The 25,644-nt window shown below is 39.5% G+C and overlaps 1 protein-coding gene across 1 annotated transcript in view; it reads right to left on the bottom strand.

The window, feature by feature from the left end:
* Positions 1–15,699: 15,699 nt before the first annotated feature.
* Positions 15,700–25,644, bottom strand: part of Mkx (mohawk homeobox) — a 202,030-nt gene continuing 192,085 nt past the window's right edge. The window contains exon 6 of the mRNA XM_057788133.1: positions 15,700–15,800. Within this exon, the coding sequence (XP_057644116.1) occupies positions 15,775–15,800 (26 nt within the window). The 3' untranslated portion in view covers positions 15,700–15,774. The remainder of the gene's footprint in view (positions 15,801–25,644) is intronic.

The raw sequence follows: 25,644 nt of genomic DNA, 5'->3' as shown, positions 1-25,644 counted from the left end.
CCACAAAACTGGAAAATGTAAAAGAAATGGACACTTTTTTAGATAAATACCATTTACCAAAGTTAAACCAGGACCAGGTGAACAACCTAAATAGACCTGTTAGTAGTGAAGAATTAGAAGCGGTTATCAAAAACCTCCCTTCCAAAAAAAGTCCAGGACCAGATGGTTTCAATGCGGAATTCTACCAGAACTTCCAAGAAGACCTAATACCTATACTCCTTAAGGTATTTCACAATATAGAAACAGAAGAGTCATTGCCAAATTCCTTTTATGAAGCTACAGTAACTCTGATACCAAAACCACACAAAGACCCAACCAAGAAAGAAAATTACAGGCCAATCTCACTCATGAACATCGACGCAAAAATCCTCAACAAAATTCTGGCAAACCGAATCCAAGAACACATTAGAAAAATTATCCATTATGATCAAGTAGGCTTCATCCCAGAGATGCAGGGCTGGTTTAACATACGCAAATCTATCAATGTAATCCATCATATAAATAAACTGAAAGAAAAAAACCATATGATCGTTTCATTAGACGCTGAAAAAGCATTTGACAAAATTCAACATCCCTTTATGATAAAAGTCTTGGAGAGATTAGGGATACAAGGGTCATACCTAAATTTAATTAAAGCTATATACAGCAAGCCGACAGCTAATATCAAATTAAATGGAGAGAAACTTAAAGCCATCCCACTAAAATCAGGAACACGCCAAAGCTGTCCACTCTCTCCATACCTCTTCAATATAGTCCTTGAAGTTTTAGCAATAGCAATAAGACAACATAAGGGGATAAAGGGGATTCAAATTGGAAAGGAAGAAGTTAAACTTGCATTATTTGCAGATGATATGATAGTGTACATGAGCGACCCCAAAAACTCCACCAAAGAACTCCTACAGCTGATAAACGCCTTTAGTAATGTGGCAGGATACAAGATCAACTCCAAAAAATCAGTCGCCCTCTTATACACAAAATATATGGAAGCAGAGAGGGAAATAAGAGAATCATCACCTTTCACGATAGCCACAAAAAGCATAAAATATCTTGGGGTAACTCTAACCAAGGAAGTGAAAGATCTATTTGACAAGAACTTTAAGGCATTGAAAAAAGAAATTGAAGAGGATACCAGAAAATGGAAGGATCTCCCTTGCTCCTGGATTGGGAGGATCAACATAGTAAAAATGGCAATTCTACCAAGGGCAATTTATAGATTCAATGCAATCCCCATTAAAATCCCATCAAAATTCTTCACAGATCTTGAAAGGACAATAATCAACTTTATATGGAGAAACAAAAAACCCAGGATAGCCAAAACAATCTTATACAATAAAGGAACTTCTGGAGGCATTACCATCCCTGACTTCAAACTCTATTACAGAGCTACAGTAATGAAAACAGCGTGGTACTGGCATAAAAACAGAGCAGTCGACCAATGGAATCGTATAGAAGACCCGGATTTTAACCCACAAACCTATGAAGACCTCATTTTCGATAAAGAAGCTAAAAGTATACAATGGAAGAAAGAAAGCATCTTCAACAAATGGTGCTGGCACAATTGGATGTCAACCTGTAGAAGAATGAAAATAGACCCATATCTATCACCATGCACAAAACTCAAGTCCAAATGGATCAAAGACCTCAATATCAATCTGAACACACTGAACCTGATAGAAGAGAAAATGGGAAGTACCCTACAACATATGGGCACAGGAGATCGCTTCCTATGTATAACCCCAGCAGCACAGACATTAAGGGCAACATTGAATAAATGGGACCTCCTGAAACTGAGAACCTTCTGTAAAGCAAAGGACACTGTCATTAAGACAAAATGGCAGCCTACTGACTGGGAGAAGATCTTCACCAACCCCGCTACAGACAAAGGTCTGATCTCCAAAATATATAAAGAACTCAAGAAACTAGACTTTAAAAGGATAATTAACCCAATTAAAAAATGGGGCACTGAACTGAACAGAGAATTCTCATCAGAAGAAGTTAAAATGGCCAAAAGATACTTAAGGTCATGCTCAACCTCCTTAGCAATCAGAGAAATGCAAATCAAAACAACTTTGAGATATCATCTTACACCTGTCAGAATGGCTAAAATCAAAAACACCAAGGATAGCCTTTGCTGGAGAGGTTGTGGAGAAAGGGGTACCCTCATCCATTGCTGGTGGGACTGCAAACTTGTGCAACCACTTTGGAAATCAGTGTGGCGGTTTCTCAGAAAAATTGGGATCAACCTACCCCTGGACCCAGCAATAGCACTCTTGGGAATATACCCAAGAGATGCCCTATCATATGACAAAAGCATTTGTCCAACTATGTTCATAGCAGCATTATTTGTAATAGCCAGAACCTGGAAGCAACCTAGATGCCCTTCAATAGAAGAATGGATGAAGAAAGTGTTGAATATATATACATTAGAGTACTACTCTGCGGTAAAAAACAATGACTTCTCGAATTTTGCATGCAAATGGATGGAAATAGAAAATACGATCCTGAGTGAGGTAACCCAGACCCAAAAAGAAGATCATGGGATGTACTCACTCATAATTGGTTTCTAGCCATGGATAGGGGCCACTGAGTCTATAATTTGTGATCCTAAAGAAGCTAAACAAGAGGGTAAACCCAAGGAAAAACATATAGATATCCTCCCAGCTATGGGAAATAGACAAGATTGATGGGCCAAAAATTGGAATCTTGGGGGGTGGGGTGGGATGGGGATGAGGGGTGATGGGGAGAGAAAAGTGTGAAGGAGAGGATGAGGGGAACTGGGGGAATCGGGTGATTGGGGTTAAAGGAAGGTTGGATTGGGGAGCAGGGAAACTCATACCTTAGTTAAGGGAGCCACCTAAGGGTTGGCAAGAGACTTGAACCTGGAATGGCTACCAGACGCCCAGGGCAATGTCCCCAGTTAGTTCATTGGGGCACCTGAGGATAGGGAACCTGAAATGAACCTATCCTATAATCATACTGATGAATATCTTGCATATCGCCATAGAACCTTCATCTAGCGATGGATGGAGATAGAGACAGAGACCCACACTGGAGCACCGGACTGAGCTCCCAAGGTTATAATGAGGAGCAGAAGGAGAGAGAACATGAACAAGGAAGTCAGGACCATGAGGGGTGCACCCAACTACTGAGACAGGGGGGCCGATCTATTGGGAGCTCACCAAGGCCAGCTGGACTGCTACTGAAAAAAGCATGGGATAAAACCGGACTCTCTGAATGTGGTGGACAATGAGAGCTGATGAGAGGCCAAGGAGAATGGCACAGGAACTTTCATCTGGCGATGGATTGAGAGAGAGACAGAGACCCAATTTGGATCAACCGTCTGAGCTCTTAAGGTCCAAATGAGGAGCAGAAGGAGGGAGAACATGAGCAAGGAAATGAGACCACGAGGCATGCACCCACCCACTGTGACAGTGGAACTGATCTATTGGGAGCTATCCAAGGCCAGCTGGACTGGGACTGAATAAGCATGGGTTGAAACTGGACTCTCTGAACAAGGCGGACAATGAAGGCTGATGAGAAGCCAAGGACAATGGCACTAGGTTTCGATCCTAATACATGAACTGGCTTTGTGGGAGCGTAGCCTGTTTGGATGCTCACCTTCCTGGACCTAGATAGAAGTGGGAGGACCTTGGTCTTCCTGTAGAGCAGGGAATTTGGACTGCTCTTCAGTATCGAGAGGGAGGGGGAGTGGACTAGAGGGAGGAGAAGTGGAGTGTGGATAGGGGGAGGGGAGCGGGGGGAGGGGGCAATATGTGGGAGGAGGGGGAGGGAAATGGGAAACGGGGAGCAGTTGGAAATTTTAATTAAAAAAGAATAAAAAAAAATAAAAAAATAAAAAAGATACCAGGTCTATGTCTACAACCATCTTTTCACGTGAATGTCCAATTGTTGCCATTTTTATTAATTTGCATATCATTCATTTAAAACTAGTCAGCTATACTTATGTAGGTTTTCTTTTTCGTTTCTTTTTTTTGAGACAAGATCTTTCTTCTTAGCCCTGGCTGTCCTAGCACTTGATATGTAGACCAGGCTAGTTTCAAACTCACAGAGGTTTGACTGCTGGTATTAATGGTGTACACCACCATGCCTGACCTAAGTTTATTTCTAACTTCTCTGTTCTGGTCCATTGATGTAATCTTACACTGATATTGCTCCATCTTCATTTCAATGTAGCTTAAGACTTTAGAAAGTATTTGTTTCCATTGCGTGTGTGCTGCAGCATATATGTGGAGACTAGAGGGCAGCTTGTGAGTGTCAGTTTGCTCCTTCCCTTTTTATGTGGATTTTAGGGGCTGACTTCACATCACCAGGTTTGCACATCAAACTCCTTTATCCATTGAGACATCTTGCCTACCATGTAATGTCTTCAAGTGAGGTAGTGTCAGTCCTCTGACTTTGTTCTCTTGAACACAGATGCTTCTGTTGTTTGTTTGGTGTGCCTAGCCACACACACTTTACAGTTGAAAAATGTCTACAAAATACCTTTCTGAGACAGGGTTTCGAATGATATTGATTCTCTAATCTGGGATAAACTGATAGCTTGGTGATACAGCGGATTTTATGTTCACAGAAATGAAGTATCTCTTGCTTGATTTAGTCCTTTGCTTTCTTTCTTCAGAGTTTTGTAGCTTTCCTCACATGGATATTATGCACATTTTAAGATGTATTTTCAAAGTTTTTAGAGGGCTCTGAGTAAATGATGATATATTAAATTAAATTTTAACAGCTTCGTTGCTGGTATAGAGGGACGTGATTGACATTTGTGTGTAAATCTTGTTTTTATTCATCAGTTTCTTTTTTGATTTTCTGCATAGACCATTATGTCATCTACTTATCTATATCCATTTATCTACCTACCTACCTCTATCTGTCTATCTATCTATCTATCTATCTATCTATCTATCTATCTATCTATCTAATCTATCTATCTGCCTACCTTCCTATCTACTTCTGTCTACCTATCTATCTGTCTGTCTACCTACCTACCTATTTATTGTCATCTAATTTCTTTTTCTCTTCTTACTGAGTTTGCTAGGACTTCTAGTCTGATGTTGAGTGTTTTGAGACTATGTCTTTACATTGTTCCTGGTCTCTGGGGAAAGCAATTTTCTTGTCATTGAGGATCATATTGGTTGTATGTTTTTGGAGATGGTTTTTATTAAGTCAAGGTATTTTCTTTATATTCCTAGTTGCAGAAAAGCTCATTATGAATGTTGGATTCATTTATAAGATGTTTTCCTGTGCCTATTACTGTGATCATGTGATTTTTCATCTTTAGCCTCCTGACATTATAAGTTACATTTATTTATTTTTTAATCAGCCTTTATGTTGAACCTACCTGTATACCTTGGATAAATTCCACTTGGAAATGATATCTAATTTATAATAGAATACCACATTTTGGATAATTTATAGTGAATAGAAATTGATTAGGTCTTAGTTCTGGAGGCTGGGAGGTTCATTAGACTAGCAAGAGCCTTCTTTTGCATCATAACATGGGGTAGGAGTGGGAGGGGAGAGACAAAGAGAAACAGAGAGGAAGTGACTCACAAGTGGAACCCCAGATCATCATTTTATAAGGAACCCATGCCTGTAGGAACAATGTCTCTTTGTGATAATGGCCCTGTGCCACTCCTTAGTGCTAAGCCCACATGACCTAAACACTCTTTGAAGGTCTCACCTCCCAACACCTCTTCTATACAAATGAAATATACTAGGAAAGTGAGTACTTGGAAGATGTATCTGTAATCAGAGAACCCTACTCTGAGAGGACAGCAGTGTTAGCAGACAAGAATACAAACGTGGCTATTGTGAATGTACTCAAAGACTTAAAGACAAAGTCCCTAGTGAATCCACAGATGATCACTACATGAGAGGTTTCTGATGATAAGAGAAATCAAATTAGGCTTCAGAAATAAATAGTGTGAAGTAAGATGCTTTCTGAACATCCCATGAATTAGATGAAGAATAAGAAACAATGGTGTACTGAAGATAAGCTAGTAGGAACAACTGTTCAACCTGAGGAACAGTAAAATCAAAATCACAAAATGGGCAAAATGGCAGAGACCTATAGGGTAAACCATGTGTAACATATGTGGGATCTGAGTCCTAACTGAGGAGACTAAGGCTGGAGAAAGGTAAACAATGCAATGACTGAGCAAGGCCAGACATAGTGCAATTACTACTTTGTGTTCATAAACAAAAGCTCAAGAGAACTTTACCGAGGTAAAATGCAAAGAAAGACACACATGGATGTATAATAATCAACTCTAAAATATAAAATCTGGAGAGAAAATCTTGAAAAACCGCAAGTGGTTTCTGTTTTACTACTGATAATGTCTAAAACAAATTGTATCCATTTCTATATTATATAAAAAAAAGAAAAACCGCAATAGGAATAAGATCTTATTTCTCATCAAAATGATAAATGTCAAAGCTACTAAGTAAAACTTGAAAGTATGTCTACCCCACATCATATAGCCATCTAGAGTGACATCCAAAACGAGCTGAAAAGAGGAGCTTTGGTATAAATGAAGGCAGGGACTTTTTTGTTAGCACACCCACACTGTGGCCCTAAAGGAAGTTCCTGAGGCCATGTGACAACAGGTGGGAGCCTGGAGGAATGCAGGACACTCAAGTGGTAGATATGTGGGAGGTACAGAAAAATATCTTTCTTGTCACTTAAAAAAAGGATGTATTTTTAATTATGCCTAATTATATGTCTTGTATTCACAAAAGCAATTAATATATATTCCTATAAAGAAAACCTTAGAGCCAGATAATTTCAATGATGTCTATAAAATATTTAAAGAATAGTTTCTTTAAACTTAAATATTTTTAGAAGGTTGAGGACAATCCACTGCTTTCCAAAAACCTTCATTTTAATCTGTATAACCCTGATACCAAAAACCTGAGAAAGACAAGATTACAAATCAGTTTCCTTTATGCATATGGAGGTGATAGATTTTGCCGCTACTTCCCTCAGTGGTTGACTGGTACCTACATGCTGAAATAAAGTCTACCCTATCATGTCACTTTTGGCTGTGATGTTTATCACAGCACTATAAAACAAAGTAGGACATAATGAAAACTTATGTTTTTTGTTTGGCTTGAGGCAGGGTCTCATCATATAGGTTTTGTTGGCCTGGAATTTATTATTCAGAACAGACTGGCATAGAACTCAAAGAGATTTGCCTGCCTCTGCCTCCTGAGTACTGGAAGTAAAGGAATGCACTGCCATACTTAGCAAATGGGAACTTCTTAATTTTCTAAAACTCTCATCATAGTGTGGATAGCCAGGTATGGGAGTCACACCTGTAATCCCAGATCTGAAGAAGCCAAAGCAGTAAAGAAAGTTCAAGAGCTACATGGAGAGATGTCTCAGTAGTAAAGTGTGAGTCACTGCCTCCTAAAATCAGTAGTGGGATGAAGCCATTCTGTCATCATTTATGCTCTCATTATTACACTAAAGATCTTGGTGGGGAAAGGACATAAAAATGGTATGAGCCTCACTTTCTTTATTCATTCTTCCATTGAGGGGCATCTAGGTTGTTTCCAAGTTCTGGTTATTACAAATAATGCTGCTATGAACATAGTTGAACAAATGCTTTTGTAGTATGATTGGGCATATCTTGGGTATATTCCCAAGAGTGGTATTGCTGGATCTTGAGGTAGGTTGACTCCCAATTTCCTGAGAAACTACCACACTGATTTCCAAAGTGGTTGCACAAGTTTGCATTCCCACCAGCAATGGATGAGTGTTAGTTACCCTTACTCCACATCCTCTCCAGCATAGGTTATCACTGGTGTTTTTTATTTTAGCCATTCTGACAGGTTTCAGATGGTATCTCAAAGTTGTTTTGATTTGCATTTGCTGATCGCTAAGCAAGTTGAACATGACCTTAAGTATCTTTTGGCAATTTGAACGTTTTCTGTTGAGAATTCACTGTTCAGTTCAGTACCCCATTTTTAAATTGGGTTATTTAGAATTTTAATGTCTAGTTTCTTGAGTTCTTTATATATTTTGGAGATCAGACCTTTGTCTGATGTGGGGTTGGTAAAGATCTTCTCCATTCAGTAGGTTACCTTTTTGTCTTAATGACAGTGTCCTTTGCTTTACAGAAGATTCTCAGTTTCAGGAGGTTCCATTTATACATTGTTGCTTTTATTGTCTGTGCTACTGGGGTTATGCGTAGGAAGTGGTCTCCTGTGCCCATGTGTTGCAGTCTACTTCCTACTTTTTCTTCTATCAGGTTCAGTGTGGTCAGATTTATATTGAGGTCTTTAATCCATTTGGACTTTAGTTTTGTGCATGGTGATAGATATGGATCTATTTTCATTCTTCTACAGGTTGACATCCAGTTATGCCAGCACCATTTGTTGAATATGCTTTCTTTCTTCCATTTTATAATTTTAGCTCCTTTGTCAAAAATCAGGTGTTCATAGGTTTGTGGGTTAATATCCAGGTCCTCAATTTGATTCCATTGGTCAATATCTTTTTTTTCCCCCAATACCAAGCTGTTTTCATTACTGTAGCTCTGTAATAGAGTTTGAAGTCAGGGATGGTAATGCCTCCAGAAGTTCCTTTATTGTATAGGATTTTTTTTTTTTTGGCTATCCTGGGTTTTTTGTTTTTCCATATAAAGTTGATTCTTTTTCTTTCAAGGTCTGTGAAGAATTTTCATGGGGATTGCATTGAATTTATAGATTGCCTTTGGTAGAATTGCCATTTTTACTATGTTGATCCTACCAATCCTAGAGCATGGGAGATCGTTCCATTTTCTGGTATCCTCTTCAGTTTCTTTCTTCAAAGCCATAAAGTTCTTGTCAAATAGATCTTTCACTTTCTTGGTTAGTGTTACTACAAGATATTTTATGCTGTTTGTGGCTATAGTGAAAGGTGATGTTTCTCTGATTTCCCTCTCTGCTTCTCCATCCTTTGTGTATAAGAGGGCTACTGATTTTTTTTTTTTTTGATTTGATCTTGTAACCTGCCACATCACTGAAGATATTTATCAGCTGTAGGAGTTCTTTGATAAGAGTTTTGGGGGTCACTAATGTACGCTATCATATCATCTGCAAATAGTGAAAGTTTGACTTCTTCCTTTCCAATTCGAATCCCCTTGATCTCCTTATGTTTTCTTATTGCTAGTACTTCAAGCACTATGTTGAATAAATATGGAGAGAGTGGACAGCCATGTCTTGTTCCTGATTTTAGTGGAATGGCTTTGAGGTTTCTCTCCATTTAATTTGATGTTAGCTGTTGGCTTGCTGTATATTGCTTTTATTATATTTAGATAGGATCCTTGTATCCCTAATCTTTATCACAAAAGGGTGTTAAATTTTGTCAAATGCTTTTTCCCGCATCTAATGAAATGATCATATGTTTTTTTTCTTTCAGTTTATTTATATGATGGATTACATTGATAGATTTTCGTATGTTGAACCAGCCCTGCATCTCTGGGATGAAGCCTACTTGATCATAATGGATATTTTTTTTGATGTTTTCTTGGATTCAATTTGCCAGTATTTTATTGAGAATTTTTGCATCGATGTTCATGAGTGAAACTGGTCTGTAATTCTCTTTCTTGGTTGAGTCTTTATATGGTTTTGGTATCAGGGTAACTGTAGCTTCATAAAAAGAGTTTGGCAATGGCTCTCCTGATTCTATTATGTGAAACACATTAAGGAGTATAGGTATCAGTTCTTCTTGGAAGATCTGGTAAAATTCTGCATTAAAACCATCCGGTCTTGTGCTTTTTTTGGTTGGGAGCTTTTTTTATGACAGCTTCTATTTCCTCACAACTTATAGGTCTATTTAAATTTTTCACCTGGTCTTGATTTAATTTTTGTATGTGGTACTTATCTAAAATATGTCTGTTTCTTTTACATTTTCCAACTTTATGGCATACAGGCTTTTGTAGTAAGACCTAATGATTCTCTGAATTTCCTCAGTGTTTGTTGTTATGTCTTTCTTTTCATTTCTGATCTTGTTAATCTGTGTGTTCTTTCTCTGCCTTTTGATTAGTTTCGATAGGGGTTTGTTGATCTTGTTGATTTTCTCCAAGAACCATCTTTTTGTTTCATTGATTCTTTGGATTGTTTTCTGTGTTTCTATTTTGTTGATTTCAGCCCTCAGTTTGATTATTTCCAGTCTTCTACTCCTCCTGGGTGAGTTTTCTAGAGCTTTCAGCTGTACTGTTAAGTCTCTAATGTGAGCTTTCTCCGTTTTTTTTTTTTTTTCAATGTGGACACTTAGAGCTATGAACTTTCCTCTTAGCACTGCTTTCATAGTGTCCCATAGGTTTGAGTATGTTGTGTCTTTATTTTCATTGAATTCAAGGAAGACTTTAATTTCTTTATTTCTTCCTTGACCCAGAGGTGGTTCAGTAGTTGACTGTTCATTTTCCATGAGCTTGTAGGCTTTCTGTGGGTAGACTTGTTGTTAAACTCTAACTTTAATCCATGGTGATGCAATAAGACACCATTTAGTGGTTACTAAATTTTTTTGTATCTGTGGATGTTTGCTTTGTTACCAAGTATGTTATCAATTTTCGAGAAGGTTCCATGAGCTGCCAAGAAGAAGGTATATTCTTTCCTATTTGGGTGGAATGTTCTATAGATGTCTGTTAAGTCCATTTGATTCATTACCTCTGTTAGTTCTCTTATTTCTCTGTTAAGATTCTGTCTGGTTGACCTGTCCATTGGTGAGAGAGGAGTGTTGAAATCTCTTACTATTAGTGTGTGGGGTTTGATGTGTGCTTTGAGTTCAATTAATGTTTCTTTTACATATGTGGGTGCTTTTATATTAGGAGCATAGATATTCAGGATTGAGACTTCATCCTGATGAATTGTTCCTGTTATGAGTATAAAGTGTCCATCTCTATCTTTTCTGATTGATTTTAGTTTGAAGTCAATTTTGTTAGAAATTAGTATAGCCACACCCACTTGTTTCTTAGGTCCATTTGCTTGGAAAACCTTTTCCCAACTTTTTACTCTGAGGTAATGTCTGTCTTTGTGGTTGAGGTGTGTTTCTTGTAAACAGCAGAATGTTGGATCCTGTTTTTGTATCCATTCTCTTAACCTGTGACTTTTTTTTTTTTAAAGATTTTCTTTATTTATTACGTATACAACATTCTGCCTCCATGTGTGCCTGCATGAAGTGGGCGCCAGATCTCATTACAGTTGGTTGTGAACCACCATGTGGTTGCTGGGAATTTAACTTAGGACCTCTGGAAGAGCAGCCAGTGCTCTTAACCACTGAGCCATTTCTCCAGCCCAACCTGTGACTCTCTTTATAGGTGAATTAAGTCCTTTGATATTAAGTGATATTAATGACCAGTGGTTGTTAACTCTGGTTATTAGGTTTTTTTTTTTTTGTGCTAGTGTTTGTGTGTTTCCCTTCTTTGAGTTGTGCTGGTGGAGGGTTGTCAGATGTCTGTGTTATTATGGGTGTTGTTGATTTCCTTGGATTGTGATTTTCCTTCTAGTACTTTCTGTAAGGCTGGGTTTGTGGCTATGGATTGTTGAAATTTATTTTTGTCCTGAAATATCTTATTTTCTCCATCGATGGTGAAAGAAAGCTTTGCTGGGTATAGTAGCCTGGGCTTGCATTCATGGTCTCTTAGTGTCTGCAGCACATCTATCTAAGACCTTCTGGCTTTCATGGTTTCCATAGAGAAGTCAGGTGTAATTCTGATAGGTTTACCTTTATATGTTACTTGATCTTTTTCCTTTGCAGCTCTTAATACTCTTTTTTTTATTCCATATGTTTTGTGTTTTGTTTATTATATGGCGAGGGGATTTTTTTTTGATCCAGTCTATTTAGTGTTCTGTATGCTTCTTGTACCTTCATACGAATATCCTTCTTTAGGTTGGGAAAGTTTTCTTCTATAATTTTGTTGAATATATTTTCTGGGCCTTTGAGCTGTAATTGGTCTCCTTCTTCTATCCCTATTATTCTTAGGTTTGGTCTTTTTGTGGTATCCCAGATTTTCTGTATGTTTTGTGTTTAGAATTAGATTTGATGTTTTCTTTGAATGAGTTTATTTCCTCTACAGTGTCTTCAGCATCTGTGATTCTTTCTTCTATCTTTTGTACTCTGTTGGTTATACTTGTCTCTGTGGTTCCTGTTAGTTTACCCAGATTTTCCATATTCAGCCTTCCCTTGATTTGTGTTTTCTTCATTTCCTTCACTTCAGTTTTCAAGTCTTGAACTGTTTTCATTAACTGTTTAATTGCTTTTTCTTGGTTTTCTTGGGTATCTTTGAGGGGTTTGTTAATTTCTTCAAACTTTTGTTATTCTCTTCCATTTCTTTAAGGGAGTTTTTCACATCCTGTTTAAGGGTCTCTCTCACTTTCATAATGTTATGTTTAAAGTTGATTTCTTTTACTTCTTTTGGATTAGGGTGTTCAAGTCTTCCTGTTGCATGTTCACTGGATTCTGGTGTTGTCATGTTGTTTTCAGGTTGTTGGAGGTATTCTTGCATTGGTGCCTGCCCATCTCTTTCTTCAAATGCGGTCAGGAGAGTCTTGGCATCTTGGTCCAATCTTTGCTGTGGCTAACTGTGTACTTGAGGTGTTTTCTTGGTCTGCCCTCTCTTAGGTCCCCTCAGCACTGGAGTTGGCTTTCACATCCCCTCCACCCAGAAGCAGGCTGTGGTGGATTTAAGGACCTTACAGATGAACATGAGTGCTTGGTGGCAAGATGGGATGGGGTAAATAGAGAAAGCCAGTAGCCAGGAAGATGCCCCACTGAGTGGCCGGGAATGTTTCGGGAATTGGAGGGGGCCTGTACTCCATCCCCAGGACTTCTGGTTGGCTGGGCAGACACATACTTCCCCTCCGGATGCATCTCGGAACAAAATATTTTTAAAAACTATATTCTATGCTTTCCTACTGCCCAGAGTAACCTTAGTGGGGAACAGTTAGCAGCGGTTTTTCTCTGCCCCCCCCCATCCATCATACCCCACCCATCATATCAGGGTTTTTAGTGATCTAGCCTGAGTTTATGATTTCTCCTTTTGTTAATTTTATTTTGTGGAATGACAGTTTTACAGTTCACCGCGATTAGGATTAGGAGAGTGTCTCTCACTACTATAAAGAAAGCACTTCTTTTGTATTTCTCCAAGAACATATCCACTGCTTTAATTATATCATGCATGACATTAATAGTCTTCAAGCACTGACATCTCTCAAGTTTATCAGTTCTACTTTACAACTTTCAGCTCTTGTGTCATTCTGATTTATAGATTCTGTAACCACATAGAAATGGAATTTCATTTCTGTTTCTGTTTAGCTCCATCTCAGAATCTGTCTTTTATTTCCTGGGTTTAACCCATTTATCATTATTGCAGCAGCTGACTGTGTAGTGTGGTGCTCATTGCTCTACTAATCGTACTTTCTTGTCCATTTATGAAGTGCTTTCATCTTCTCCTTTTATCTCTTTTTCCTTCCTCATGCTTCTCGTCCTTTTAAAATACTTTTGGGTTTTAGAAGTTACACATCTTGAAACAGATAAGCTTATATTTGCATGAACATTGAAAACCTGTGTCTGTTACATGCCTAGCTCATGACTTGAACAATCTCAGAAACTACCTGAGTTCAATTCCCTGAATCCACATGGTGGAAGGGGAAAACCTATTCCTGCAAGTTGTCTTCTATGTTTCACATGCATACCATTACTTAAACACATTCACACACAAAGCACAAAATATGTTTAGAGAATAAAAATGTACATAATGGTATGATTCTCTATTTGACTTATTTTTTAAAAATGTTTTTATGTATATGGGTGTTTTGTCAACATGTCTGACTGTGTACCATATGCATGCCTGCTGCCTCTGGAGGCCAAGATCCCCCAGGACTGGAGTTACAGATGGCTATGAGCTGCCATGTAGGTGATGGGAATTGAACCTGGGGTCTGCAGAAAAGCAGGCTGTGCTCTTAACTAGTGAAGCCATTTCTCCAGTTCACTCCTTTTTGTTTTTAGAGAAGACACTGGTGCATAGGCACCTGCTAGTCCACTTTCATGTTTGTACTTGTTCTAGCTAGTTTTGTGTCAACTTGATAGAAGTTAGAGTTATCTGGAAGGAGGGACCTTCAGCTAGGAAAATGCCTCCCTAAGTTCTGGTGTAAGGTATTTTCTTTATTAGTGATTGATGAGGGAGGGCCCAGTCTACTGTGAGTGGTGTCACCCTGGGCTGCTGGTACTAGGTCCTATAAGCAGGCTGAGCAAGATAGGAAGCAGCATTCCTTCATGGCCTCCACATCAACTTCTGCCTTTAGGTTCTCGCCCTGTTTGAGTTTCTGTTCTGGCTTCCTTCCATGATGCAGTATGATGTGCAAGTGTAAGCCAAATGAACCCCTTCCTCCCTAGCTTGCTTTGGTTGTGGTGTTTCACTGCAGCAATAGAAACCTTCAAGACAGTAGGTAATCTACTCCAGCAACTTTATGCTTTGCTTTTCTTGCTCTCAATCTCTTCTTACTCCTTTACTTCCCCTCCTTTCTTCCTCCCTCCATGTTCCCTTCCTTTTCTTTCTTTTATCATTTCCTCTTTGATACTTGAATTACTTGATAGTCATCAAAAATGCCAGTAAAATGCATCTACCCCTGCCTTTCCCCAACAACTTCTGGCTTTTGGTGCAGACTTGTATCTGATTTCTCTATTTTCATGTTTTAAACTCTGGAGAATCGCTCCACTTACATTTCCTGGTTGCTGCTTTAGCCTTCATTCCTTTCCTTCTGATCACTCCCATATAGAAATTCATGGACTTGACATGGTGTGCCCTCATTGCCTATCTCCGAGGTTATCCAAGGCATCAACCAAGTCATGTTAGTTTCCTTTGCAAGCTGCTTCCCTGAACATTCTTTCCTCAGATACCCAGTGGGTATTGACTGTGTTTTATATGGATGTCTGAACCTTTGCATGAAGGGTAAATTCTTTCAGCTAGTTCAAGATGATTGGGTTTTCTGAAAAGAATGTAAGTCCCAAAGAAATTCAACAAAGACAAGAAAAGTGCCCAGCATGGTGGCTCACACCTGTGATCCAGCACTTGAGAGGTGGAGGCAGAAGGATCAAGGGTTCAAGGTCATTCTGGGTACAAGCTGGAGGCCAGCCTGAGATACGGGAGACCCTGTCGTAAAAGAGAGAGGTGGGAGGAGGGAGGAAGGGAAAAAGGAAAACATGGATGGTGGAAGGAGGCAGGAAGGCAGACATCAGGCAGAAGTGAAGGGGAGAGGGAAGATGGCCATCTTTCCTGGGTGGGGTAACCTTGTCTTGTGGATGCAGGGCTTCAGTTTTTCTTATGCTTCCATCTAATATGATATCATCTCCCTTTGTAGCCCCAGAAACTTTCACATCAGGTCTCAAAATTAGTTTAGAGTGCCGTGCATTCAGTATAGCAAAACCTGACAAGATTTCAACTAGAAGTCCTCTACTTGCTAGGCACTGAAATTTTGAGGACTTGGCCCATGGGAGAGGGTGACAAGAATATAGAGAACTGGAGGACATGGGGGAACTTTCACTATGGAAGTGATTACCTGTGGCGCCTGCACCACCTAGATTTGTGATGGGGTAAGGGTCTGGGGATTAAAAACACACAGAGGCGTGGGTCACTCTTGAAACAAGAATGCCAATTTTATTGTGTTTCAGAACAGTTTATATAGTGTTCTCCTTGATTAATGGCCACATCCTAGCTCTCAGGATCTTTCATCAGCAAATCCACCAGAAACCACTTCCTTGTTCTCAGGAACTCATGAGGGTCTCATGCTCAGAGCACCTGCAAGCATAGGAAAATAAGTTGTTTACTCCAGCAGGCAAGGGGTCATAGAAAATTCAGGGTCTGAGGGTCTGCAGTCCCCAACAATTATCAGCTTTCTGTTGTAACAATCTGGTATAAACTTGGCAGCCTAAAACAACACAGTTCTAGAGGCCAGGCGTTGCACTCCTGGAGCCTTTAGGAGAGACTGTTTCCTTACTGAATTGGAGGACTCTGCCTTCAAAGCTCGGAGCTTACTATTCAGATGACCTCACCTCTTTCACCTCCTCCTCTTCTGTCATCAGTGTTCTTCTCTGAGTAGGATCCTTCTGCCCCTGAGGTTACTTTGGCTCATGAAGCTAATCCAGGGCCATGAGCCTCTCTCAAGATCTACAACATAGTCAGTCTGAAAAGTCTATTTGCCATGCAAGAAAGCATGTGTCCCTGTCCCACTGTTGGGATAGTTTCTCAGGAGCTCTTTTTGGGTTGCTTAGGCAAGGCAGTAGGTGGTCTCTGGCAGTAAAGGTGGGGTTTCCTAGTCTCAGATAGATTGTCTGATGGGTCTTGATCTGAGTACCTCCAAGTCATTTTATAGGCCACCAGACATCACAACAGTTGGTTCATACAACACAGTGGGTAAATGTTAACTTTCGTACAAAGACTTGCCAGGAAGGAGGGATAAAAAGAGGGCTAGGTTCTTTATAGATTCCATACAGGCTTGTAAAAGTCCAATTTATGTACCAGAAATGACTACATGTGTTATACAATTGAAATACATCTATTGCATCCTGAACTGTCTGTGTGAAACCTGCATTTAATCTAGGCTCGTCTCTTTAGATTACAATGCAAAACACCCTCCTGAGGTCTTTTTTTTAAAATTTATTGATTTATTTATTGATTTCTTAAAGATTTCTGCCTCTTCCCCGTCACCGCCTCCCATTTTCCCCCGATCAAGTCTCCCTCCCTCATCAGCCCAAAGAGTAATCAGGGTTCCCTGTCCTGTGGGAAGTCCAAGGACCACCCACCTCCATCCAGGTCTAGTAAGGTGAGCATCCAAACTGCCTAGGCTCCCACAAGGCCAGTACGTGCAGTAGGATCAAAAACCCATTGCCATTATTCTTGAGTTCTCAGTAGTCCTCATTGTTCGCTATGTTCAGCGAGTCTGGTTTTATCTCATGCTTTTTCATACTCTGGCCACCTGGCCTTGGTGAGTTCCCGATAGAACATCCCCATTGTCTCAGTGTGTGGGTACACCCCTCGTGGTCCTGAGTTCCTTGATTGTGCTCTCTCTCCTTCTGCTTCTGAATTAGACCTTGAGATTTCAGTCTGGTGCTCCAATGTGGGTCTCTGTCTCTGTCTCCTTTCATCGCCTGATGAAGGTTAATATTCAGGAGGATGCTTATATGTTTTTCTTTGGGTTCACCTTCTTATTTAGCTTCTCTAGGATCACGAATTATAGTCTCAATGTCCTTTATTTATGGCTAGAAACCAAATATGAGTGAGTACATCCTATGTACCTCTTTTTGGGTCTGGCTTAACTCACTCAGGATAGTGTTTTCTATTTCTGTCCATTTGCATGCAAAATTCAAGAAGTCATTGTTTTTTACTGCTGAATAGTACTCTAATATGTATATATTCCATAGTTTCTTCATCCATTCTTCCATTGAAGGGCATCTAGGTTGTTTCCAGGTTCTGGCTATTACAAACAATGCTGCTATGAACATAGTTGTGCATATACTTTTGTTGTATGATAGGGCATCTCTTGGGTATATTCCCAAGAGTAGTATTGCTGGGTTCAGGGGTAAGTTGATCCCAAATTTCCTGAGAAACCACCATACTGCTTTCCAAAGTGGTTGCACAAGTTTGCATTCCCACAGCAATGGATGAGTGTACCCCTTTCTCCACAACCTCTCCAGCAGAGGCTATTATTGGTGTTTTTGATTTTAGCCATTCTGACAGGTGTAAGATGGTATCTTAATGTTGTCTTGATTTGCATTTCCCTGATGGCGAAGGAAGTTGAGCATGATCTTAAGTGTCTTTTGGCCATTTAAACTTCTTCTTTTGAGAATTCTCTGTTCAGCTCAGTGCCCCATTTTATAATTGGGTTGATTAGCCTTTTACGGTCTAGTTTCTTGTGTTCTTTATATATTTTGTAGATCAGACCTTTGTCAGTTGCAGGGTTGGTAAAGATCTCCCAGTCAGTGGGTTGCCTTTTTGTCTTAGTGACAGTGTCCTTTGCTTTACAGAAGCTTCTCAGTCTCAGGAGGTCCCATTTGTTCAAGATGCCCTTAGTGTCTGTGCTGCTGGGGTTATACATAGGAAGTGATCTCCTGTGCCCATGTGTTGTAGAGTACTTCCCACTTTCTCTTCTTTCAGGTTCATTGTGTTCAGACTGATATTGAGGTCTTTAATCCATTTGGACTTTAGTTTTGTGCATTGTGATAGATATAGATCTATTTTCATTCTTCTACAGATTGACATCCAGTTTTGCCAGCACAATTTGTTGAAGATGCTCTCTTTTTTCATTGTAAACTTTTAGCTCCTTTATCGAAAATCAGGTGTTCATAGGTTTGTGGGCTAAAGTCAGGGTCTTCTATTCAATTCCATTGGTCGACTTCTCTGTTTTTATGCCAATACCAAGCTGTTTTCAATACTGTAGCTCTGTAATAGAGATTGAAGTCAGGGATGGTAATGCCTCCAGAAGATCCTTTATTGTATAAGATTGTTTTGGCTATCTTGGGCTTTTTGTTTTTCCATATAAAGTTGATTATTGTCTTCTCCAGATCTGTGAAGAATTTTGATGGGGATTGCATTGAATCTATAGATTGCTTTTGGTAGAATTGCTATTTTTACTATGTTGATCCTCCCAATCCAACAGCAAGGGAGATCCTTCCATTTTCTGGTGTCCTCTTCAGTTTCTTTCTTCAAAGACTTAAAGTTCTTGTCAAATAGATCTTTCACTTCCTTGGTCAGAGTTACCCCAAGATATTTTATGCTATTTGTGGCTATCGTGAAAGGTGATGCTTCTCTGATTTCCCTCTCTGTTTCCTTTTCATTAGTGCATAGGAAGGCAACTGATTTTTTGGAGTTGATCTTTAACCTGCCACATTACCAAAGGTGTTTATCAGCTGTAGGAGTTCTTTGGTAGAGTTTTTGGGGTCACTTATGTATACTATCATATCATCTGCAAATAACGAAAACTTAACTTCTTCCTTTTCAATATGAATCCCCTTTATCCCCTTATGTTGTCTTATTACTATTGCTAGAACTTCAAGCACTATATTGAAGAGGTATGGAGAGAGTGGACATCCTTGTCGTGTTCCTGATTTTAGTGGGATGGCTTTGAGTTTTTCACTGTTTAATTTAATGTTAGCTGTCGGCTTGCTGTAAATAGCTTTTATTATATTTATGTATGACCCTTGTATCCCTAATCTCTCCAAGACCTGTATCATAAAGGGGTGTTGAATTTTGTCGAATGCTTTTTCAGCATCTAATGAAATGATCATATGGTTTTTTCTTTCAGTTTATTTAAATGGTGGATTACATTGATAGATTTGCGTATGTTGAACCAGCCCTGCATCTCTGGGATGAAGCCTTCTTGATCATAATGGATAATTTTTCTAATGTGTTCTTGGATTCGGCTTGCCAGTATTTTATTGAGAATTTTTACGTCGATGTTCATGAGTGATATAGGCCTGTAATTCTCTATCTTGGTTGGGTCTTTGTGTGGTTTTGGTATCAGGGTAACTGTAGCTTCATAAAAGGGATTTGGCAATGACCCTTCTGTTTCTATATTGTGGAATACATTAAGAAGTATCGGTATAGAATTCTGCATTGAAACCATCTGGTCCTGGGCTTTTTTTGAAGGGGAGATTTTTTATAACAGTTTCTAATTCTTCACGACTAACAGGTCTATTTAGATCGTTCACCTGGTCTTGGTTTAGCTTTGGTATATGGTACTTATCTAAAAAAATGTCCATTTCTTTTGCATTTTCCAGTTTTGTGGCATACAGGCTCTTGTAGTAAGATCTAATGATTCTCTGAATTTCCTCTGTGTCTGTGGTTATGTCCCCCTTTTCATTTCTGATCTTATTTATTTGCGTGTTCTCTCTCTGTCATTTAATTAGTTTGGATAGGGGTTGTCAATCTTGTTGATTTTCTCCAAGAACCAACTTTTTGTTTCATTGATTCTTTGGACTATTTTCTGTGTTTCTATTTTGTTGATTTCCGCCCTCAGTTTGATTATTTCCTGTCTTCTACTCCTCCTGAGTGCGTCTGCTTCTTTTTTTCTAGGGCTCTCAGGTGTGCTGTTAAGGCCCCAATGTATGCTTTCTCTGTTTTCTTTAAGTGGGCACTTAGTGCTATGAACTTTCCTCTTAGCACTGCTTTCATCGTGTCCCATAGGTTTGAATATGTTGTCTCTTTATTTTCATTAAATTCAAGGAAGACTTTAATTTCTTTCTTAATTTCTTCCTTGACCCAGGTGTGGTTCAGTAGTTGACTGTTCAGTTTCCATGAGTTTGTCGGCTTTCTGGGGATAGCATTGTTGGTGCCTTCTAACTTTAATCTGTGGTGATCTGATAAGACACACTTGGACACTGATTTTTTTTTTTTGTATCTGTGGAGGTTTCCTTTGTTTCCGAGTATGTGGTCAATTTTCAAGAAGGTTCCATGAGCTGCAGAGAAGAAGGTGTATTTTTTCCTATGTGGGTGGAGTGTTCTATAGATGTCTGTTAAGTCCATTTGCTTCATTACCTCCAACAATTCTCTTAATTCTCTATTAGTTTTCTGTCTAATTGACCTGTCCATCGGTGAGAGAGGTGTGTTGAAGTCTCCTACTACTAGTGTGTGTGGTTTGATGTCTGCCTTGAGTTTTAGCAATATTTCTTTTACATAAGTGGGTGCTTTTATATTAGGGGCGTAGATATTCAGGATTGAGACTTCATCCTGCTGAATTGTTCCTGTTATGAGTATAAAGTGTCCATCTTGATCTCTTCCGATTGATTTTAGTTTGAAGTCAGTTTTGTTAGAAATTAGTATGGCCACACCTGCTTTTTTCTTAGGACCATTTGCTTGAAAAACCTTTTCCCAACCCTTTACTCTGAGTAGATGCCTGTCTTTGTGGTTGAGATGTGTTTCTTGCAAACAGCAGAATGTTGGATCCTGTTTTCGTATCCAATCTCTTAGCCTGTGCCTTTTTATAGGTGAATTGAGACCATTAATATTAAGTGATATTAATGACCAATGGTTGCTTACTCCGGTTATTCCTATTGCTTTTGGTAGAAGAGTTTATGTGTCTCCCTTCTTTGAGTTGTGCTGTTGAAGGGTCGCTATATGCCTGAGTTACTGTAGGCAGTGTTGGCAATGTTGGATTCCTTGGGTTGTGATTTTCCTTCTATTACTTTCTGTAGGGCTGGATTTGTGGCTATGTATTGTTTAAATTTGTTGTTATCCTGGAATGTCTTGTTTTCTCCATTGATAGTGAACGATAGCTTGGTTGGGTATAGTAGTTTGGGTTTGCATCCATGGTCTCTTAATTTATGCAGTACCTCTATCCAGGACCTTCTGGCTTTCATGGTTTCCATAGAGAAGTCAGGTGTAAGTCTGATCGGTTTACCTTTATAGGTTACTTGGCCTTTTTCCATTGCAGCTCTTAATATTCTTTCTTTAATCTGTATATTTTGGGCTTTGATTATTATATGGTGAGGGGATGTTTTTTTTGATCCAGTCTGTTTGGTGTTCTGTATGCTTCTTGGATATTCAAAGGAATATCTTTCTTTATGTTGGGAAAGTTTTCTTCCAAAATTTTGTTAAAAATATTTTCTGGGCCTTTGAACTGTGACTCTTCTCCTTCTATCCATATTATTCTTAGGTTTGGTCTTTTTATTGTGTCCCATATTTCCTGAATGTTTTGTGATGAGAATTTGTTGGTTTTGCTGTTTTCTTTGATCAGTGCATTTATTTTCTCTATGGTGTCTTCAGAATCTGAGATTCTTTCTTCTATCTCTTGTATTCTATTGATTATGCTTGCTTCTGTAGTCTCTGCTCTTTGACCTAGATTTTCCATATCCAGCTGGTCCTCTGTGTTTTCTTCCTTGCTTCCATTTCAGTTTTCAATTCTTGAACTGTTTCCATTACCTGTTTGATCGTTTTTTCTTGGTTTCCCAGGGTATCATTTACGTATTTACTCATTTCTTTAATCTTTTTATTATACTTTTCATCCATTTCTATGAGGACATTTTTTACATGTTGTTTAAGGGACTCTATTGCTTTCATTAATTCCATTTTTTCCTCTTCTTCTGTGTTAGGGTGTTCAAGTCCTTGTGTTGTAAGATCATTGGGTTCTGGTGTTTTCATGTTGTTTTTCAGATTGTTTGGTGAATTCTTGCCTTGGCGTCTGCCCATCTCCTCCTATCGATGCTATCTAATGGGTTTGATTTTATTGTAGTGGGGCGATCTGCTCTCAGTGTGGGCTTCACTGTTTCATGCTTGGACTAAACCACCCCCGCCGGGTCTGCTGGCTGGTGTCTCCGCCGGTTGGCCTGCCTGTGCCTACCTGCACGCTGGTGTCTCCGCTGCCTGGGCCTGCCTGCATGCCGGTGTCTCCGCTGCCTGTGCCTGCCTGTGCCTGCCTGTGCCTGCCTTCCTGCTGGTGTCTCCGCCGCCTGTCTCCTGAGGTCTTTGATAAGAACCTCATGGTTGAACTTAACTACAAGACCACTGAAGAGGCAGACCCTCAGCCCCACAGCCTTTGCCTGCTTCTCCATATTAGCAGAGGCCCTCTTGGGCAGGAGATCTAACAATGGAACCTGTATTTCATTATTTAGCCTGAGCTGTTGATAGAATTAAAAGCCTATGAACCGAAGACTCTGTTCTTCCTCCACGGCTGAAAAGCACTTACTATTGGCAGGCTTGCTGTACTCTTTGTGCCCCATTGTACCTTGAGCAAAGGAGGACAGGTTAGCAACTTCCAGTACTGGGAACAGCTGCAGGGCATAGCAAGCTGATGAATCATGCCTTTAGAGTTTTATCTTATTTTATTATGTTTACTTTGTTCTGCTGGTGATTGGAACCTATGTTCAATCACAGAAGAGGCAAGTGCTCTACCTCTGAGCCTCTCCGGGCGTTCATTCATACATTTCAGATGGATGCCAGCCAATGAAAGCTATTTGGTGACTTGCCTGCAATCCCTGCATTCCAATGTTTGAGAAAGGGGGACTCAGAGTGCAAGGGCCATAAATTACAAGAAGGTGGTATATGGTTGACAAGCAGTTCAAACAAGATATTCTACTCTGTAAAATATTCTTGCTACTTATAAAATATCTCTGGCATACAGAAAATACTAAGCAAAACATCTAAACAGAGCCCTATTTAACAAATCTCAACACTTTCCTTGGGATATTAAGAGAAAGCCCTGGCCAGAGCCTCCTCACAACTCCCTCTGAGGGTTCCTCTCTCCATGTGTAGTGTGGGTTGCTCTCACCTCCATCTCTTTCTCTTCTATACTTTCTGATCCTGAGAAGTTTCTATTCAATCATAAAGGTAAGCAGAATTAATTGGTATTGAAATTCTCTATCAATGGTATTCTACTGTAGCCTTCATTTTATAATATGGTCTGTACCCTCATTGTTAAGGAGTTTCCCTAACATTCTCCAGGTTCCCAGTTTAGTCCTTGAAATGGCCACATTTTAGTTCCATGACACCAATATACCCACATTAACTTTGCTTATTTCTTAGTGGTATGTATTGAAGTTGTTTGCAGTGCTTCACTATTTTTTAAAAAGCTGCAAATGATTATTTTTTTTTTGTTTGTGCTTATGTGTGCTGACTTCCAAGCTTATGGACTTTCAGAAATATTTATACCTTTGGATCTTTTAAACTGGGTCCCTCATCTTCTTCTTAGCCCTTTGAATTAAACTGCTGGTGCTTTAAGGCAAAATATTTAATTATTACATAGCATCTTAGCACATTTTCACAGGTTTTGATATGGTACATTTTCCTTGCTGTTACTTTTAAATTTCATACTTTATGATTTTTATCTTATAATTATTAGTTACTTTACTTTTTAGTTTTCCAACTTGGGCTATTAATTTTTTGAGATATAGATACATACTTTTCATTATTAATTTGTAATTCAATAACACTGTGGTAAAGAGCATGGTATAGGATATAGGATAGGATAGCATGTGTGGCCTGTTTGCTTGCTGTGCAGTTGGTAAGTGATCCTGCATGTGTTTCATTTGACCTTCTTTTGTCTCTTTGATCTATTAGAGGGAAGTTGTTAAAATCTTCTACTTTAACTTTATTTTATTTTAAAAAAATTCTAGTGTCTCCCTTTTATTTTGTTTTTAATTAATTTTATTTTTTAAACCGATTTTTTTTTATTATTTTTCATACCAATCCCAGTTCCCTCTCTCTCCCCTCCTCCAGCTCCTACCATCTTCCTCCCACCCCAATCCTCATCCATTCCTGAGAGAAGGTGAAGCCTCCCATGGGCAGTCAATGAAGTCTGTCACACCAGTTGAGGCAGGACCAAAGCCCTCCTCCCTGTATCTAGGCTGAGCAAAGTGTTCCTCCATAGAGAATGGGCTCCAAAAAGCAAGTTCATACACTGGTTCCACAGCCAGTGGTCTCACAAACTGCCCAAGCCACACAACTGTCACCCACATTCAGAGGGCCTATTTGGGTACTATGCAGGTTCCCCAGCTATCAGTCAAGAATCAGTGAGTTCCTACTAGCTCAGATCAGCTGTTTCTGTGGGTTTTTCCATTGTGGTCTTGACCACTTTGCTCCTTCCTCTATATGACTGGATTCCATGAGTTTGGCCCAGGGCTTAGCTGTGGATCTCTGCATCTATTTCCATAGTTACTGGATGAAGGTTCTATGATGACATTTAGATACTCACCAATCTGACTATAGGGGAAGTACAGTTAAAGTGCTCTTTTGCTTAGATTCTTAGCTGGGGTCATCCGTGTGGATTCCTGGGAATTTCCCCAGTGGCAGGTTTCTCACTAACTCCATAATGGCTCCCTCTATCAAGCTATCGCTTTCCTTGTTCTCCCTCTCTGTTCTTTTACAACTCAACCTTCCTAATCTCTCATGTTCTCCCCTCTCCCCTTCTCCTCTCCCAACTCAACTTCCACCCTTCTCCCTTATCCCACTCCCACTTTACTAAGGAGATCTTGTCTAGTCACCCTTCCCAGGTGGATCATGCATGTCTCTCTTAGGGTCCTCCTTGCTTCCTGGCTTCTCTGGGGTTGTGGACTGTAGGCTGGTTATCCTTTGCTCTAATATCCACTTATGAGTAAGTACTTACTGTGTTTGTCTTTTGGGGTCTGGGTTACCTCACCCTAGATGTTTTTTTTCAAGTTTCATCCATTTGGCTGCAAATTTCAAGTTGTCATTATTTTTTACTGCTAAATAATACTTTATTGTGTAAATGTACCACATTTTCTTTATCCATTCGTCAGTTGAGGGGCATCTAGGTTGTTTCCAGGTTCTGGCAATTATGAAAAATGCTGCTATGAACATAGTTGAGCAATGTCCTTGTGGCAGGAGTGTGCATCCTTTGGGTATATGCCCAAGAGTTGTATTGCTTGGTCTTGTGGTAGATTGATTCCCAATTTTCTGAGAAACAACCATACAGATTTCCAAAGTGGTTGTAGAAGTTTGCACTCACTCCTGCAATGAAGGAGTCCTCCCTTTACTCCACATCCTCTCCAGCATAAGGTGTCATTAGTGTTTTTGGTCTTAAGCATTCTGATGAGTGTAAGATGGTATCCCAGAGTTGTTTTGTTTTGCATTTCCCTGATAGCTAAGGATGTTGAGAATTTCCTTAAGTGTCTTTTGGCCATTTGTGATTCTT

Source organism: Chionomys nivalis, chromosome 13 (genome assembly GCF_950005125.1).
Source record: "Chionomys nivalis chromosome 13, mChiNiv1.1, whole genome shotgun sequence".
Taxonomy (NCBI): Eukaryota; Metazoa; Chordata; class Mammalia; order Rodentia; family Cricetidae; genus Chionomys; species Chionomys nivalis.
Note: the sequence above shows the minus strand (reverse complement) of the source record. Positions and strands in the feature narration are given on the sequence as shown.